Below are 17,881 nucleotides of genomic sequence, written 5' to 3'. Positions count from 1 at the left end.
ACACTGTTCTAAGGTTTAATCTGATATGAGCTAGTAGGAGGACCTCATGGACCTACAGATCATGGTTTCCAACAATCTGAGATTAACTGGTTAAACTCTTTAACTCAACTAACCAACATCCGTTAACTACCGATTCACTCCACTAGAGCCCAGTAGTTGCACTCCCCTCACTGTAGATATATTTCGTCCACTCGATATAACCATAATCAGTAAGTCAACCATTCACAGGTTGTTTGTAATAATGACTGGGTCAAAAGCTGTTTTACTCCTCGAGATTACATCTCGCTCCTTAAGTCCCATTGATCCTCTAATGAACAATTGGGTTGTGATCCAATCACTAAATTGAGTCTCTCTTGAGCCAATGAGAGGGTGGGGCCCATTTTTCAATACCTGAAGTCAACACTTAAGGGAACAACCTCTCTACTATCCCTAAAAGTGGGTAGGAGTAAACTCCATCTTGCACCCTATGTCCTCAGCTGTTACCCGATCTTACCCCTTAAATGGGAGGCTTACTGAGCCGGCACTGTTGAGCCAACCCCCACCCATGCAAATCTAAGGATAATCCCGAATAAATAGGAGTTCATAGTTAGTTCAGGATTAAGGTCAAGTTATCTAGGTTATCGGTTTGAAATAGTCAGTCTTAAACAGTAAACAACGCTATAAAGTAAGAGTAACTTATTTCTTGGTCTGGTCTTATACAAATTATTTGCACAGGACACCCCCACTCGCATGTCTCCACATGAACGATTCAAGATCACATCATTTGTACTGAATACAAAGTGGGCTGCATCCGATAGTGTCCCCAGGCTAAGGTACCCAGTCTTATCCATATACCATAGAACATTTTGAACTTGATCCACTTTTATGTCACTACATAAAGTCCAAGTATTCATGTAATGGCCATGGATCTTAGTTTATTGGATTTAGGTTCTTTCTAAAACGAAATGAGTAATTCATACATTTAATAACATTTTTGTTGAATAAAACCTCAATAACATCTTTATTAATAACAAAATAAGTTTATTGTTTACAAACCACAAGTTTTAGGATATAAAACCCAACAGATAGGATTAAGAGATTGGTAAAGAATGGACTTCTAAGCAATTTCGAAGATGATTCATTACCTTTGTGTGAATCCTATCTCGATAGAAAAATGACTAAAAGACCTTTTAGTGAAAATGGTTATAGAGTCAAAGAGCCCTTAGAGCTCATACATTCGGATCTTTGTAGTCCAATGAATGTAAAGGTTAGAGGAGGGTGCGAATACTTCATTTCTTTCATAGATGATTATTCAAGGTATGGTTATTTATACTAATGGAACATAAGTTTGAAGCCTTTGAAAAATTCAAAGAGTATAAGACTAAAGTTGAAAATCTATTAGATAAAACAATTAAAGCACTTCAATCCGATCGGGGTGGAAAGTACATGGATTTAGAATTCCATAATTATATGATAGAACATGAAATTCAATCCCAACTTTCAGCACCTAGTACACCTCAGCAGAACGGTGTATCAGAAAGAAAAATAGAATCTTATTAGATATAGTTCGTTCTATAATGAGTTATGCGTTGGGGGTATGCAGTAGAGAATGTAGTTCACACCTTGAACAATATTTCCTCGAAGAATGTTCCTAAAACACCTTTCGAATTATGGAGCGGGAGTAAATTTATTGTAAAAAGTATGCATCTAATAAAATTTATTGGTATGAATTTAAAATTCCCTAATTTCTTATTATAGGCAAAATAGCTATATATATATCTTTTCCCTCTATTTCATCAATCTAGTTAAGCAAACAGGTGTATAAAAATGTCTCATCTCTTTCTCACTTACTAAGGGGAGATGACATTTCACAACCTTATAACTTCGAAATGATTTAATGTCGTTATGCAAAAGTGAACATGTGTATTTTTCTTTCCAAATGAATTATATTTTTAAGACCACTCTTAAAAGGAGTGAGGAATCTCCACTTAGAAGATTAATATGGAGAAGACGTTAAGGAGAGGAAAAATCTCCTTAAACTAAATGGATTTCATGTCCCCGTTTCTTATATATGTTAATATAATATTTAAATTTCAAGTTTTATTGTTTACGTACTTAGATAATTATCAATAACTAAAGTCTCCTTTCGTAACCATTTTGTATTATATTTTTTGTTTTTGAAAATTAAGCTTATTTCCTCCCAATTTCTTATAATGATTTACATCTTTCTTAAGTACAATGGTTAAATTTTTAGCCAAATTAAAAAAAAAACAAAAATAATTTTTTAAGAGTTACTATTTTTAGTTTTCAAATTTTGGATTAGTTTTTTAAACTATTGGTAAAAGATAGATAATAAATGAATAAATTTGGAGGTAAAAGTGGTGTTTATAGGCTTTAATTTAAAAAAAAAAAAAAAACAAATGTTCACCGAATGGAGTCTAAATAATTTGATAGGTTAATTATTTCTTTATATGTGAAGTTTAAGATATATATCTTTAAATGGAAATTCTATAGGTGAAATTAACCATTTAAATGGTTTTTTTTTCTTTTTTTTTTTTATAATGAAAAACCAAGTATTTAATTAAAAAATAAAATAGAATTGATTTTAATTTATGGGTTTTTTTAAGTAACTCAATTCTCATTCATTTTCTACAAGAAATCACTGTAAAAATTAATGGACCGGAGACTTCCTATTATGCCATGTGAAAATTTCCTATACTACTGATAGTATTGGATAAATTTTCATACTACCTCATTTATGGTGGGTCATATATGCTTTTAAAAATATGATTGGACTCACTTACATTAATGTGGAGTCCACACAAATATTATGAAGGTAAATTTTTAGTTTGAGTAAGAAGAGTATGGTACTCTCGTAGTATTAGAAAAATTCTCGTGAGCATCTCCAAACTTTCATTTGTGAAAAATTTTTACCTATCACACCATTAATCCTACATTTTGCATATTTCTAACTTTTATATAACATAAGATATAATTCTATTTTCGCTAGAGTGTAACCTAATTAATATATGGACGTATTAACAACTAAGAGATCTATATAGTTTGAATCCCTATACTTCTATTGTATTAAGAAACGATTTAATTGCATTTTCAAATCTAATGGCAACTCTATTGTGGGATGCAAACTTAGACTTCCCCTCATCTCTTCTCTATGTATATACTTCAACTACCTAATTATCCTCTATCTCTCTACCTTCTCCATATTGTCTCCATCATTATTAGTTCCATCCAACTTTTGAAATTTTGTTCTTTGTTTGGGTGTGGGGTTTTTCTGTTTTTAACTTATTTGAAAGTGAATTATTGTTATAGGTTTTGGGTGGATGAGATTTGGTTTTAGCGATATTCATGGAATTTTGTTTATATGGCTAGAAATCTTTGTTTCTTCCCTTTTTCATAGCTAAATGCATTTTTTCTTTGATTGGGTTGATTTTCAATCTCCTTCCAAGATATTTTAGAGTGTGGACTACATAGCACTTCAACTTCACTTTCTTGTTACAACGTTAGCTTCACTTTGAAAGATAGGTAAATCTAATAATTTGGTCCATAAATCAAACACAATATCACAAATAAGATAGGAGACAAAAAGTCAAATAAAAAAATATTAAAAGAATGAACATATCAAAATTGGTAATTTAGTTCAGTGTAACCACAACTACATTTTGGGGGCCATAATGTCCAATGAAAAGAACTTCACTAATAGAGTTAAGTGACTACAATGGAATATGTATATGATAATATATATTATCGGGACTCTCTAAGAGCTCACTCCTAATAAAGAGTTTAGGCTCTTCTAAACTTGACTCCCTCTGTTGATACAATACTTCACATTTAGGCTGCTCCTAAACTTGAGACTCCACTCGAAATTTCAATACTCTTTCCATCTCATATTTAAAATATTAAACAAACAAGTTTGCTTAGGCTCCCCTAAACGTGGATTTCCCCGGTAACTTTATATCACTCAACTGAGTAAATAATCATTTGTCTGCTTTTACACTGAGCAATCGTAAGAAAGAAAAGTCTCAGGCGATTGAAACAAAATGTTTCTTTTTACTCTCTTTAACAACAATATTTTTCAAAAGACGAGGCTAATCCTAAAAGGTGTATATAATACAAATAAAAAAAAAAATGAAGAACCAATACAACTACAGTAATACACTTTAGCAACTAGCTATCATCTACGAAAAATATCGATAAGTGAAATTATACATTAAATGATCGTCTGCCTTTTGTGCTAATTGGATTGTATCTTATGAAATAATAAGTTTTATTCAAATTCGGTGTTCATCCTTAAATTTTTTAAATATAAAAAGCCCTAAATCTAAAACAATCCCATAAAATTTCTTAAATTTTTTTAATATAAGAAAATTCCTAAATCTAAAACAATCTCATAAAATTCCTAAAAGAGCTTATTAAATATAATTCTCTATAGGTGACTAATTTCTTAACTGATATGCCTCAGGAAAATCATTTCTGTGATATTCATTTGATTCTTATGTAGCATAAAGATAATAAAGGCAACTCGATCATACTTTAACTCGTTTTGACATCTTTCAAATTTCATCAACACTCTTAACGTTTTTAGTGATTGCTAGACAGATTGTTATAAATCTATAGTCGATTCAACATTCTTTTCCATGTTTTTTTAGTGATTATTGGACAGAATGTCATGTGGTAGTATTTTTCTCGTGGACTATATAAAAATTAAAGTAATTTAATCACGTTTAATTGATAGAGTTGTATTTGAAAATTGAAATGGTGAGGAAAACGACATATTGTGTAAGAAAAATTATGCCGACAACTTCTTTGATGGTAAAAAATCAAACATAAAAACAATCAAAATGAGAGACCAAACTCTCTTAATCATAAATGAAAGTTATATTATTAAACTTTTATAATTAAATCCTTTTTTAAAAATTTACGTAACACATGCAATGCACTAAGCTAGTATATTAGTATACATATTCAAATTCGTATGATTCATCTTAATTATTGATGCCAATAAGAAACCCTTCTAAGTTTTAAGTATTAAAATAAATATTTAAAAAATCATAAAACGAAAGGCAAGAAACAAAACACGAAGCAAAAAGGGAATCGAAGGAATTTAAAGAGAAAAAGGTGACAAGTCGTATGAGGGAAAATTGTTGGGAATATTATGATGATGGTTGGCAAACTAAATGAATAAAACTTTGAAATCTTTTGTGTCCCTCTGACGTAAACCAGCCACAAATATGAAGCAATAATATAATTTTTTGTTGTTATTATTATTATTATTATTCATTACAAGAAAGTGGGAAACCAAAAGACAAGATAATTTATTATTAAATACGATTTCTAATTATAATATATGAACGTTATAATGGAAAACCCATTTCATTTCTTATGATATTTTGTGGGTATGAGTAATTAGATCCTTAGATGAAATAATGTGTCTGGTTGGCACCAACTCACCATTTGAACTCACTATCACATCTCTTAATCAAACTCAAACATAAACAATACCTCAAACCGACAGTGTTCTTTGTTGTGGAGCTTTGAAATTGGATCATGTTTACTCCAGTAAAAAAGCATTAAATCAATGATAATGTGATAAATAGATCCCCTTTGATTAGTTTTGGTGTTATTTACTTGTGTTATGCATCTGTATTGACACATGAGGTCCACTTTTAAATCTGTAATAAAAACGAAAATTGATTGACGAGCAGAGCGTGATCAATCCAATTGCGTCTGGAAATTATGTCATATTGTTAATGTTACCATTACAATTACCATTATTATTACTATTTTAGAGGAACAATTATGCATTTTGGCACCTTTAATATTATTATCACCATTATAGTTACCGTCTGACCCTCCAAGGTAACAGTAATAGTAATGGTAAGATTAACAGTAAATGTCAAAAATTCATAATTGTAAGTAAATGCAATAAAAAAAAATCTAATTACATTTGCAATTTAGGCCTATTACAATTCATCCATCAATAGAATTCCATTATCGTTTTTATTTGGCATATAAATTTTCCTTTTGTGAAATATTGGATCTTTTTTGGTTATTTTTTGAATGACTTTGGTCTTGTTGGTCCGATTACATTTGCAATCTAGGCCTATGACTTTGGTCCGATTAGTTATTTTTGGAATGATTTTGGTCTTGTTGGTTTCCTTGTTTATATCTTCCTTATTGATACTGTTATAAAAGGAAGTCTGAGAAAGTCTCTTTGAGTTTTTTTTGGTGAGACGACACTGAATGGTGTGTGTGGTTCTTCTGTGGTATGCGGTCATTGCTGAAAAGAAAAGAAATGAAGAGGTCTGCAATCCTGTTATCATGCATGCATGAATCCTTGAAGAGAAGCATTGAGTTTAGGGAACCTAAACATACAAGATCAATAAAGCCTGAGCTGAGAAAAGATCTTGAGATAGGTGACAATAAGTTTAGGGGGAGTCTAAACAGATTATTTATCTAAGGTTTACTATAATACATGATAATGGTTCTATTAGTTAAGTTATTCCTCTTGTAGACCTTTTGAATTATACTAAGCTTCTCTTTAATTTGGACTCTCTACCCTCCAGATGTAGGTAAAGTTATATCAAAATGGGTTAACATACTATGTGTTATCTTTCTTCTCTACTTGTTTCTTTTATGTCATTTCTTTTGTTTGCATCAATGTATCCATCATCGTATATTCACAGTTGACTGGTTATACGTTTTTTTTTTTCATTTGGTATCAGAGCGGGTTCAATTATAATATTTAAGTTAACTGTCTACAATGGAACCAATCAGAGAAGGTGGATCTACTACTAGACCTCCAGTTCTTGATGGACCAAATTACTCATATTGGAAAGCCAGAATGACTACTTTTCTAAAATTAATTGATAGTAGGACTTGGAAAGCTGTTGTAAATGGGTGGACTCATTCAATAGTCACTGATAAGGATGATAAAGTTTCCCACAAACCTGAGAAGGACTGGACTGAAGTAGAGGATGAGGCTTCCCTAGGAAATTCTCGTACTGTAAATGCAATTTTCAGTGGGGTTAATAAAAATATATTTCGGCTTATCAATATGTGCGTTTTAGCTAAAGAAGCTTGGGAAATTTTGGAAGTTGCTCAGAAAGGTACATCCAGGGTGAAGATGTCAAGACTAAAGATTCTAATTTCGAAGTTTGAATCTCTAAAAATGATAGAGGATAAAACAATAGCTGATTTTAATATACGTATTTTGGACATTGCAAACGAACCTTTTGCCATTGGTGAGAAAATGTCAGAAGAAAAATTAGTTAGAAAGATTCTTCGTTCTCTGCCAAAAAGTTTTGACATGAAAGTGACTGTCATTGAAGAAGCACATGATATAGCCTTTATGAAAGTTGATGAATTGTTTGGGTGTCTTCGTACTTTTGAATTGACATTTAATGAACAAACGAACAAGAAATGTAAAGGGTTAAATTTGCAATATTATGTGAATGAAGACCACAACTCAAACAAAGGGAAAGAAAGTGAAGAGAATCTTACTGACTTGCTTGCTCTATTCATAAAACAGTTCAGCAAGGTCTAAAGAGGTTAAATAAGCGTTCTGGTCAGTACAATACACCTCATGTCAGAAACACTGCAATATTAATCATAACATGCATAAGTGTTTTAAACCTTTTGGAGCAAAGAAAGACAGTGAACGGAGTTTGAATGGTAATCAGAATGGCAGGGATTGAACCTTCAATTATAGGGAATATGAAGGTTTTGCTCACTTACATGCTAAATGTCCTAACTATTTGAGAAGACAGAATAAAGGACACTCAGAAACCTTGTCAGACGATGACTCGGATACTAGTAATAAGTCAGAGGATGAGATTCGTGTGTTGATTGGTTGTACAACTATTGATGGCCCATAATAGTGAGTAATGATATTGAATTAGTAGACAAAATGTGTTGTGGATTGAGTCAGAATGTTCCTGGCTGAGAAATATTACCATTGAAGAAGTGTATGAAGGATGGGAAGAAGATCTACTTGCACTGGAATAGCAAAAGGATCATCTTTTGAGCACTATTCAAAAGTTATTAGAAAACAATCATCGTCTTTTGAGCACTATATCAGATTTAAAGAAGGAATTGAAATTGTCTCAACAACATCTGGATTCAATGTCTAAATCTGTTCACATATTAAATTCGGGTATAGATGATCTAAACAAGATTCTCAACATAGGAAAGCAAGCTGCTGAAAGAAAAGAAGTTGGGTTCATTAGAAGTTCGATTATAGAACAGCTTTATCATCAAAGATTGCTTTTGTCCTTACCCAAAATTCTCACATGTCTGAGCTAAATACATATGATACCATACCTGTGACTCAAGTTGATATTAGTAAGCCACAGAAGAAATGGATATGTCATTACTGTGGGAAAGTAGGTCATATTCATCCCTTCTATTTTTATCGTCTTGGCAGAAAGGAATATATATCATTAAGACATTATTCCCTGAGTCCAGGGATCTTGAGTCATGAGAACATAAAAGTTACATCTAGAATATTTTTGTGTCGTGTCAAAGATGGAAAACCTCAAGAGAGTATGTCCTACAATGTGGCTTTTACCTCGTCACACATCTCAAACCAAGAAGATTAGTACTTTCAAGGCACATGACAGATGAAAAATCCTTTCTATCTGATCTAAAGGCTTGTGGCTCTGGACATGTAACCTTTGGTGATGGAGCTAAAGGAAAAGTGTTGGAAAAAGAAGATTTGTTAAGATCTTGTCTCCCTGCTCTTCTTGATTTCATGCTTGTAAAGGCCTCAATGCTAATCTAATTAGCATAAGTCAACTGTGTGATCAGGGATATCAAATAAGTTTCTCCAAAGATAATTGTCTAGTGAAAGATAATAAAAACATATTAGTTATGACAGGCTCTCGCTCTACGAACAACTGCTATCACTGGTCCCCTGATGCTTCCACTAATATCTATAACTCTTTCAAATTGAGTGAGGCTAAGATGTGAAACAAGAGACTTGGTCACACAAGTTGATCAATAAGGAAAACAATCAATGAGGACGCTATTTTTGGAATACCTTTTCTCAACACAGAAACTGATTCATTTCGTGGCGACTGTCAAATTGGTAAACAGTTAAAAACTTATCATTAAAAAGTAGCACAAAGCAATACCAGAAGAGTTTTGGAGTTACTACATATTGACTTGATGGGGCCCATACAAGTTGAAAGTTTGGGAGGTAAGTGATACGCTCTTGTTTGTGTGGATGACTTATCTTGCTTCACATGGGTAAGATTTATCAGATAAAATATGACACTTTCAAGGTGTTTCAGACATTATGTCTTCAGCTTTAGCGTGAACAAGAGAAAAACATCATTCGTATTAGAAGCGATCACGAGAAGGAGTTTGAAAATTCTCACTTTGCTGATATATGTACTTCTAAAGGGATTCTACATGAGTACTCTACTTCTATAGCCCCTCAACATATGAAGTTATAGAAAGAAAGAATCTTACGCTCTAAGATATGGTCCGTGTCATGCTTCATGCTAAAATGATGCCCCTTCACTTCTGGGCAGAAGCACTAAATACAGCCTGCCATATTCACAATCGTATTTCTTTATGACCATGAACCATTAACACTAATTACGAACTTTGGAAAAGAAGAAAACCCAATGTGAAGCATTTTCATGACTTTGGTAGCTCATGCTATATTCTGAGAGATCGGAAAAATAGAAAGAAATGGGATTCTAAATCTGATGAAGGAATCTTCCTTGGGTACTCAACAAACAGCAAGGCCTATAGGGTATTCAATAAGCGAACTCAGAGTGTGATGAATCAATAAATGTTGTGGTCAATGATGTAACATCCATCGTAGAAAATGTTAATGATGAAAAAGGTCAGATATTTTTAGAATCTGAAAAAATAGTGAAAAAGAAATCTCAGAATCATCTGATGTTGATAAGGATGAAGTTGGTGTTATTGATGTTTCCGAAATTGTTAGTGGCATTCAGACACCTGTAGTTATTAAAGATATTAGAGCTGATAATAGTGATAAACCTGCACCATCCACTAGAATACAGAAGGCACATCCTTTTAGCAGCATAATTGGGAACCTGAAGTCAAGAATAACTATGTTTGTGTGGTAACGTATGTTTTACATCACCACTAGAACCCAAGAATGTGAAAGAAGCCTTGAAGGATGAGTGTTGGATCAATGGCATACAGGAAGAACTAGAATAGTTCACTAGAAACCAAGTGTGGACACTTCTTCCTCACCCTGAAAATGTAAATGTAATCGGAACCAAGTGGGTGTTCAAAAACAAGTCTGATGAAAATGGAGTTTTGACTAGAAACAAGGTCAGATTGGTCGCCCAGGGATACATTCAAATTAAAGGAGTTGATTTTGATGAGGCTTTTGCTCCAGTTGCACAATTGGAAGCTATTTGTCTTCTTCTGGGAATCTCGTGTTTGCTTAAGTTTAAATTGTTTCAAATGGATGTCGAGGGTGCATTTTTTAATTGGTATTTAAATGAAGAAGTTTTTTTTAACAACCAAAGGGTTTGTTGATCCAACATGTCCTCAACATCTAAAGCAAGCTCCATGGGCTTGGTATGATTGTTTGGCAATTTTCTTAACTAAGAATGGTTATACTCATGGTGGAACTAACAAAACCCTATTCATAAAAAAGGATGCACAAAATTTCATCATAGCTCAAATTTATGTGGAGGACATCATCTTTGAGGGAATGCCTTCGACTATGGTAGATACTTTTGTCAAACAGATGAAGGGTGAGTTTGAAATGAGTATGGTAGGTGAATTGACATACTTCCTTGGTTTACAGATTAAACAAATGGAAAAAGGGATTTTTCTATCCCAGAAGAAGTATGCTAGAAATATGGTGAGGAAATTTGGGCTTGACAAAGCTCAACCTAAACGTACCTCTGCTGCTACTCATGCCAAAATCACGCAAGATTCTAAAGCTGAACGTGTTGATGAGAGTTTGTATAGAAGCATGATAGGGAGTTTATTATATCTAACTACGAGTCATCCTAATATCGCTTTTGCAATGGGTGTTTGTACATGGTATCAGTCCAATCCAAGAACCAGTCATATGACAAGTATGAAGATTATTCTAAAATATATGCATAGTATAGTTAATTATGGCCTTCTGTACACTTTCGATACAAATCCTATTTTAGTTGGATATCGTAATGCTGACTGGGCATGATGTACTGAAAATAGAAAGAGTACATCGGGAGGGTGATTTTTCTTGGGAAATAATCTTATCATATGGTTCAGTAAGATGCATAATTGTGTGTGTTTATCTACTATCGAGGCAGAATATGTTACAGCAGGTAGTAGTTGGGCTAATTACTTTGGATGAAACAAATGCTAGCTGAGTATAATGTGTTTCAAGATGTTATGACCTTGTATTGCGACAACATGAATACCATAAATATTTCAAAAACTCATGTTCAACATAATCGAACAAAGAACATTGACATTAGGCATCATTTTATCCGTGAATTGGTTGAGAATAAAGTTGAACATATCAAAACAAATAAGCAGCTTGCAAACACTTTTACTAAACTCCTGGATACTATTACTTTTGAATCGCTAAGGGCAGCTATTGGATTGTGTAAACTATCTTTATAGCTATTAATGTTTGCTCTAATGTATTAGAGGATGTAACGATTGGTTTTTGTGTTCCCTGACTAAAGCCCTTTTTATTGCGAGAGTTAAAACATATACTCTTATCTATTTAAATCACTTAGCATCTTCTTAGGGTCTCCCAAGTATTTCTCACGATTACTTTCTTCTCAGTGCTCTTGGGAGTCTCTTGTTGTACTCGGGAAGGAGTAGTCTTGTGTTGAGTATACTGTCTCTCTATTTTTTCAGTATGGTAGATACAAGAAGTCGATCATGAAATACTCGTCAATCTGGGGTAAACCTTCGAAAATCCTTAAAGCGTCTTCGCAATGCTAAGCCTGTTGCTTCCACTTCCAAATGACATCATTCAATTTCGTCCACTTCTGAGGTTGTGCATGCTGATCAAGGTACTATATCTACTATAAACACTGAAAATCTTATGTGTGCATTCGGTTCAGTTGATGCTATGGAAATTGGTCCTTTATTTATTGTGCCCCATGGTGGTGGAGATGATAACTTACTTTCTGTTATTTTACCTAGAAGTGACTCTGTCTTCTCTCATCTTCATGTTTCGTCTGATCAACACAATTCTACTGTCTTCCTTGATAATGTTGAGGACTCCTCTACTGTTGAATATTTTGATGTGTTGATCTCTGAGCCTTCCCCTACCTCTCAAATGCACAGACTACTACTGATGAAAATTTTGAATAGCATTCAACTGCTTTGGATTTTATCATTGATGATTCACCTTTCGATGAAGCACATGTCCCTCAAAACCCTAATACCAATGTTAGTAAACCTGTGATTGACAAAGACATCGTGTCAGATTCTTCAGATGACCATATTGTGATTACATAACTAGGAAAATGTAGAATGAAAAAACGGTTAAAATGTCTCAGGCTCCTGGTCCTTTTTCCAAAACACGCTCACGTTTACCTCCATCCTCTGAGAATTCATCTGATTCAGCTTCCAGGGATCATTCTCATTCATCTTTTGATGTAGTTGATGCTATAATGGCCCCACGACGAGTGAACATCAGAACTGGCAGAAGAAAGGTTCCTCAGAATGTTCTGCTTGTTCTCATTGATGGTGTTTCTTTTCACTGTGAAGAAAATGTCCGAAAGTGGAATTACATTGTTCGTCGAAGAATTGCAAATAAACAAAATGTTTCAGATAAGACACAATCATGTCTTGCTATCATGGCGCTCTTAAATCAGGTTGGTTTGCTGAAGACTGTTTCTCAGCTTGGACCTTTTTATCCTCAACTTATTTGTGGGTGAAGGAACTCCTATCAAAAGAGGACTATGATTGGAAGCAAAATCGTTCCAAATTTATTGTGACAGAAATACAAGCATTTACAAACATACATACAAGTTATGCATCACAGAATAAATTATGGCATGCTTTCAACAAATATACAAAAGAACAAGAGACTCACCTTTGAAGAACTTTTCTTCTCTTTATCTCTCACTCTCGTCAAGAATAGCCCTTCTCGCTATCGCTGCAACGCCAAGCCAATCGTCTACCAAATCTCGTTGTCGCTTAGCCAACGAACGGTCTTCTACACGAATAGGCATCAAATCTCGTTGTCGGAGTGAGAATCTAGGAGGTATGGCCTCTGTTGGATTTGGTAGAGGGAAGGAGGAAAGAACGATCGTATTCAATGGCCATGCAAGTGGAAGAGTTTAGAGTCTATCGTATAGACGGGTGTTTGATCGTTTAAAAAAGGTGCACGATAGTTTAGGTAATTAGGTATGATCATTTACACGATCGTTTAGGTAGATGCGCATGTACACGATCGTTTAGGAAACACTGAGGCCGTTGTGTAGGCTCTGGTTAGCTAAACGATAGACAGTGTACAACCTTAAGAGATTATCCGATTCTTTACAAAATAAAAACAATTTTCATTTTATTCTTTCAGTTATGAAAATTGAATGCGACCTCCCACTTTGATGCACGGTTATGGAGAAAACCACCAACAATTATCTCATAATTGTTTAATTATAAATAAATATAATAACTAACTTATCATATTATATTTATAACCTATAGTTTTAATATCACATCATATACAACATTTAAACCATAGTCTTTTTCTCCTCTGCTAGAAATAAATCATATTTATATCATTTTCCTCCAATTAATGTATCTCATACATCATGTCAATTATATCATATATAACTGAACCAGTTTAATCATATCATATATAATCAAACTCCCTCTTGTCAATTTGAATACTTCAAATTGATCCAAAAACTGATTCTCAACTTGAATCCATTGAGCTATCAATGGGACCTTATGAACCTGTGGCTTGAAGTTCCAACGGTACGTGAATAGCTGACTAAACTCTTTAGCCATGAGATCCACCATCCGTTAACTGTTGGGCACTCCACTAAAGACTGACAGTTGCACTCTTCTCACCACAGATATATTTCTATGTCCATCGAATATAACCATTCAACAGTACGATAACCCTTCACAGATACTCGTAAATACAGTTGGACCAATTTACCGGTCTGCCCCTCTAGTTACATTTAACTCCTTAAGTACCACTGATCCATCTAATGAACAATACAACATAGTCCTACTATGTGTGGACATCTCCCAAGCCATTGAAAGGTGTGTAGCGCCACATCGTTCAAGCTCCGGAATCAGCCCCTAAGGGAGCAATCTATCTACTTACCCCTACTTCGAGGAAGAAGTGAATTCCATCTTGTGTAGCTGAGTTCCCAGCTCCCAACTCAGACGAATCCCCAAAGTTGTAGGTTTGAGTCGGCAATCTGGCCACTCACACCCATACAAATCAAAGGACCTCCCTCAAAGGCAGGAGTTTTCAACTCACTCAGGATTAAGGCCGTGTTACCTGTGGTCATCCTAGTGAAGTGAAGTCTCTGTCATGAACAACGTTATATAACAAGACTATAACACTTCATAGTTCGATCTTATACAAACTCCTTTGTATAGGACGCTCCCGCTCACATGTCTCCACATGAATGATCAGGATCAGACCATATGTAGCGTGTCACAATACTTGTAACAATCTACAAAGCGGGCCGCATCCGTAGTGTCACTAGGATAAGGTTTCCCTCCTATATCCATATACTACAGACCATTTTGGTTATTACTTAAGGCATGATTCACCTGTATGTCTCCACATACATGCTTAAATTACAACGATAACTATAGATCTTAGTTTATTGGTTTGTGGTAAAGCAATTAAAACATCCCATGTTTCATAGACAACATTGAAGAAAATATCATATATTATTACATCACAAGCGTTTGTTCAATATATTGTTTACAAACTATGGGACCCAACGAGAGTTTAGGGCATCAACCCTAATAGTGAGTTCTTTTCAACCTTCCTAATTCGTTCAATGATCCAAGTAATAGTGAATATAGAAAAGTCCATGTTAAAGGTGTTTGTTATACTATTTCAACAGAAGTTATCAATACGTTTCTTGACTGTATGATACCCCAGTCATTTGTGCTCCACATCCTTCCATATAAGCTTTGTGACTGAGCTCACTAGAGGCATATATTCTTTTTGGCCTTCTTCTGGTTAGTTGTCTGCTGCCATCTTGAGTGTGAAATATGCAATACTTCAGAAGATTGGTATTGCTAACTGGTGTCCTTCTACACACGGTTCTGGCATGTCTCCGTCACTGAAAAGTCTGTTATACCAAATTGGCATTGGTTCTCGTTTCAATTTTGGCATCTTTGTCTACAATCAAGTGTTGCGACATATTGAATTTTTTTATCAAATTACCTATTTGTTTTCCCCTTCTTCTGTGTGGTGTTATGCTCTCTCATTGCCCAACCATTCTTACTATTATGGATGCTCCAGGTCCTACAACCAAGTGTATCAATCTAAGCTATAAACTTTTTCAAGGATCCCTTGTCCCTGACATTATGCACAACATTCAGCCTTCTAGAGCTGATGACATACTCGTGCCTGATGATCTTCGAGCTCCTGAAGGTGGCCTATTGATTCCTTCTGATCTTGACACTCGTATTTTATAAGTACAATCTTCTGAGTCCATAACTTTGAGCGGCATAATTCATTCTCTTACAAATTGATGGACAACTGTGGATATTCTGGTTCAGTTGTTAAGCTTGTCGTTACCCTTGATGATGCCCTTTCTACTTCACAGCGCCCTTCCTCTCCACATGCTTGATTTTCTTCTACTAGCAATCAAGGGGGAGTGTGGTTGTTTCTGGTTTTGTGGTTTGGTTTTGATTTTATGGTGGGTTGTTGTTGTTTTAAGGGTTGGTTACTGTTTTTATTGGTTTCTATTGCCTTGATATTGTTAATGATGGCCAACAAAAGAAAATTGTTATGCCAAAAGGGGAGATTGTTATTGTTTTTATTTGGCATGCAAATTTTCCTTTTGTGAAATATTGGATCTTTTTCGGTTGATTTCCTTTGGACTGTTCGATTGGTTATTTTTGGAATGGTTCTAGTCTTGTTGGTTTCCTTGTTTGTATCTTCCTTGTTGATACTATTATAAAAGGAAGTCTGAGAATGTCTCTTTGAGTTTTTTTGGTGAGACGACACTGAATGGTGTGTGTGGTTCTTTTGTGGTACATGATCGTTACTGAAAAGAAAAGAAACGAAGAGGTCTGTAATCCTATTATCATGCATGCATGAATCCTTCAATAGAAGCATTGAGTTTAGGGGGAACATAAACATACAAAATCAATAAAGCCTAGGCTGAGAAAAAAATCTTGAGATAGGTGGCAACAAGTTTAGGGAGAGTCTAAACAAATTGCCTATCTAAAGTTTACTATAATACATGATAGTGGTTCTATCAGTTAAGTTATTCCTCTTGTAAACCTTCTGAATTATACTGAGCTTCTCTTTAATTTGGGCTTTGTGCCCCCAAGATGTAGGTAAAACTATACGGAATTAGGTTAACATACTGTGTGTTATCTCTCTTCTCTACTTGTTTCTTTTGTGTCATTTCTTTTGTTATCATCATTGTATCCATCATCATATGTTTACAATTGGCTGGTTATGCGTTTTTGTTTTTTCAAATTCCATTACAATTATCCTAATTTTCATTAAGGTTTGGTAAACGCGACCTTAGATTTTGAATTTTAAGACGTGTTTTGGGTTAGACAACTATTGTTGAAAAAAAAACAAAAACAAAAACAAAAACCTCTCAGTACTATCACATGTATAAACAGAAAAATAATAGAAGAATTAAATGAAGACAATAAAATTTGGAACACAAAAATTAACTAGTAAAACTTCATCTTGGTATTAGAACAACTTGACTTGTGTCTTTTTTAAATTGTGTAGAGAGATCTCTCTTTCGGAGAATTCTCATGCTAACGTTATAAATAGAGAGTGAAAATTCATATCTTGTAACCAATTGATATATAATCATGCTGGTAATTTTATTCTTTTTCTTTTCGTTTTTTGAATATACAAGGTTAATTTCAAATTTGTTATTGAAGTCATTAAGGTCCCATTACCATTTCATTTGGGTTTTAGTTTTTTAAAATTAAGTATATAACTACTATTTCCACTTCTAAATTTTTTATTTGATCATCTAATTTTTACCAATATTTTAAAAAACAAAACCAAGTTTTGAAAACGAAAAAAGTAATTTTAAAAAACTTATTTTTGTTGTTTGAATTTGGCTGAAAATCTAATTATTTTACTTAAAAAAGATGTAAAACATTATAAGCAATTAAACGAAAACAAGCTTAATTTTCAAACAACAAAAAACCAAATAGTTATCAGGTTTGATTTCTATTGCTTAACCAATTATTACACTTTCAATTTGTCCTAACAAGTTGTTAGGATATACTCGATGACTCGCATTCTATTTTCATAGTAATGAATTGGTATAAGTTTATTAGCGTAGTTGGATATATTAAAGTTGTATTAGTAATATTCATAAGGTTTAATTAAACAGTCGGGACGAAACTGAAAAGTTATAAATGGAGATGGCACAAATGACATTAGAATTGAGTAAAGAAGCAAAGGAAAAAGAAGGACACCAACTTAAACATAACTCAATCGACGTAAACTTATATCATCAACTTTCAAATGTGACCGTTGGATCTTCCCCACATATTGTTAAAGTAATAATTATAATAATTGAAAAGAAAACATGGGAGAACAAGTCTTTGAGGATAGGTGGTCAACGTCCACTAGAAGCAGTACGGCCAAATTGGAGCAACAAGTTAAACACAATGAACAATGGAAAATACCAAAATGAAAATGTTTTTCTTTTGCTTTCTTTTGAATTGGATGTTTTGT

The 17,881-nt window shown here is 33.8% G+C and overlaps 1 protein-coding gene across 1 annotated transcript; it reads left to right on the top strand.

The window, feature by feature from the left end:
• The first annotated feature begins 6,760 nt into the window (after positions 1-6,760).
• LOC150038596 (uncharacterized) lies at positions 6,761-7,543 on the top strand. Its single transcript, XM_090313777.1, has one exon. It carries the CDS (start codon positions 6,761-6,763, stop codon positions 7,541-7,543), a length of 783 nt encoding a protein of 260 aa, XP_090169903.1.
• The last annotated feature ends 10,338 nt before the right edge of the window (positions 7,544-17,881 follow it).

Source organism: Benincasa hispida, chromosome 1 (assembly GCF_027475165.1).
Source record: "Benincasa hispida cultivar pf3 chromosome 1, pf3_genome.v1.1, whole genome shotgun sequence".
NCBI classification, from domain to species: Eukaryota; Viridiplantae; Streptophyta; class Magnoliopsida; order Cucurbitales; family Cucurbitaceae; genus Benincasa; species Benincasa hispida.
Note: the sequence above shows the minus strand (reverse complement) of the source record. Positions and strands in the feature narration are given on the sequence as shown.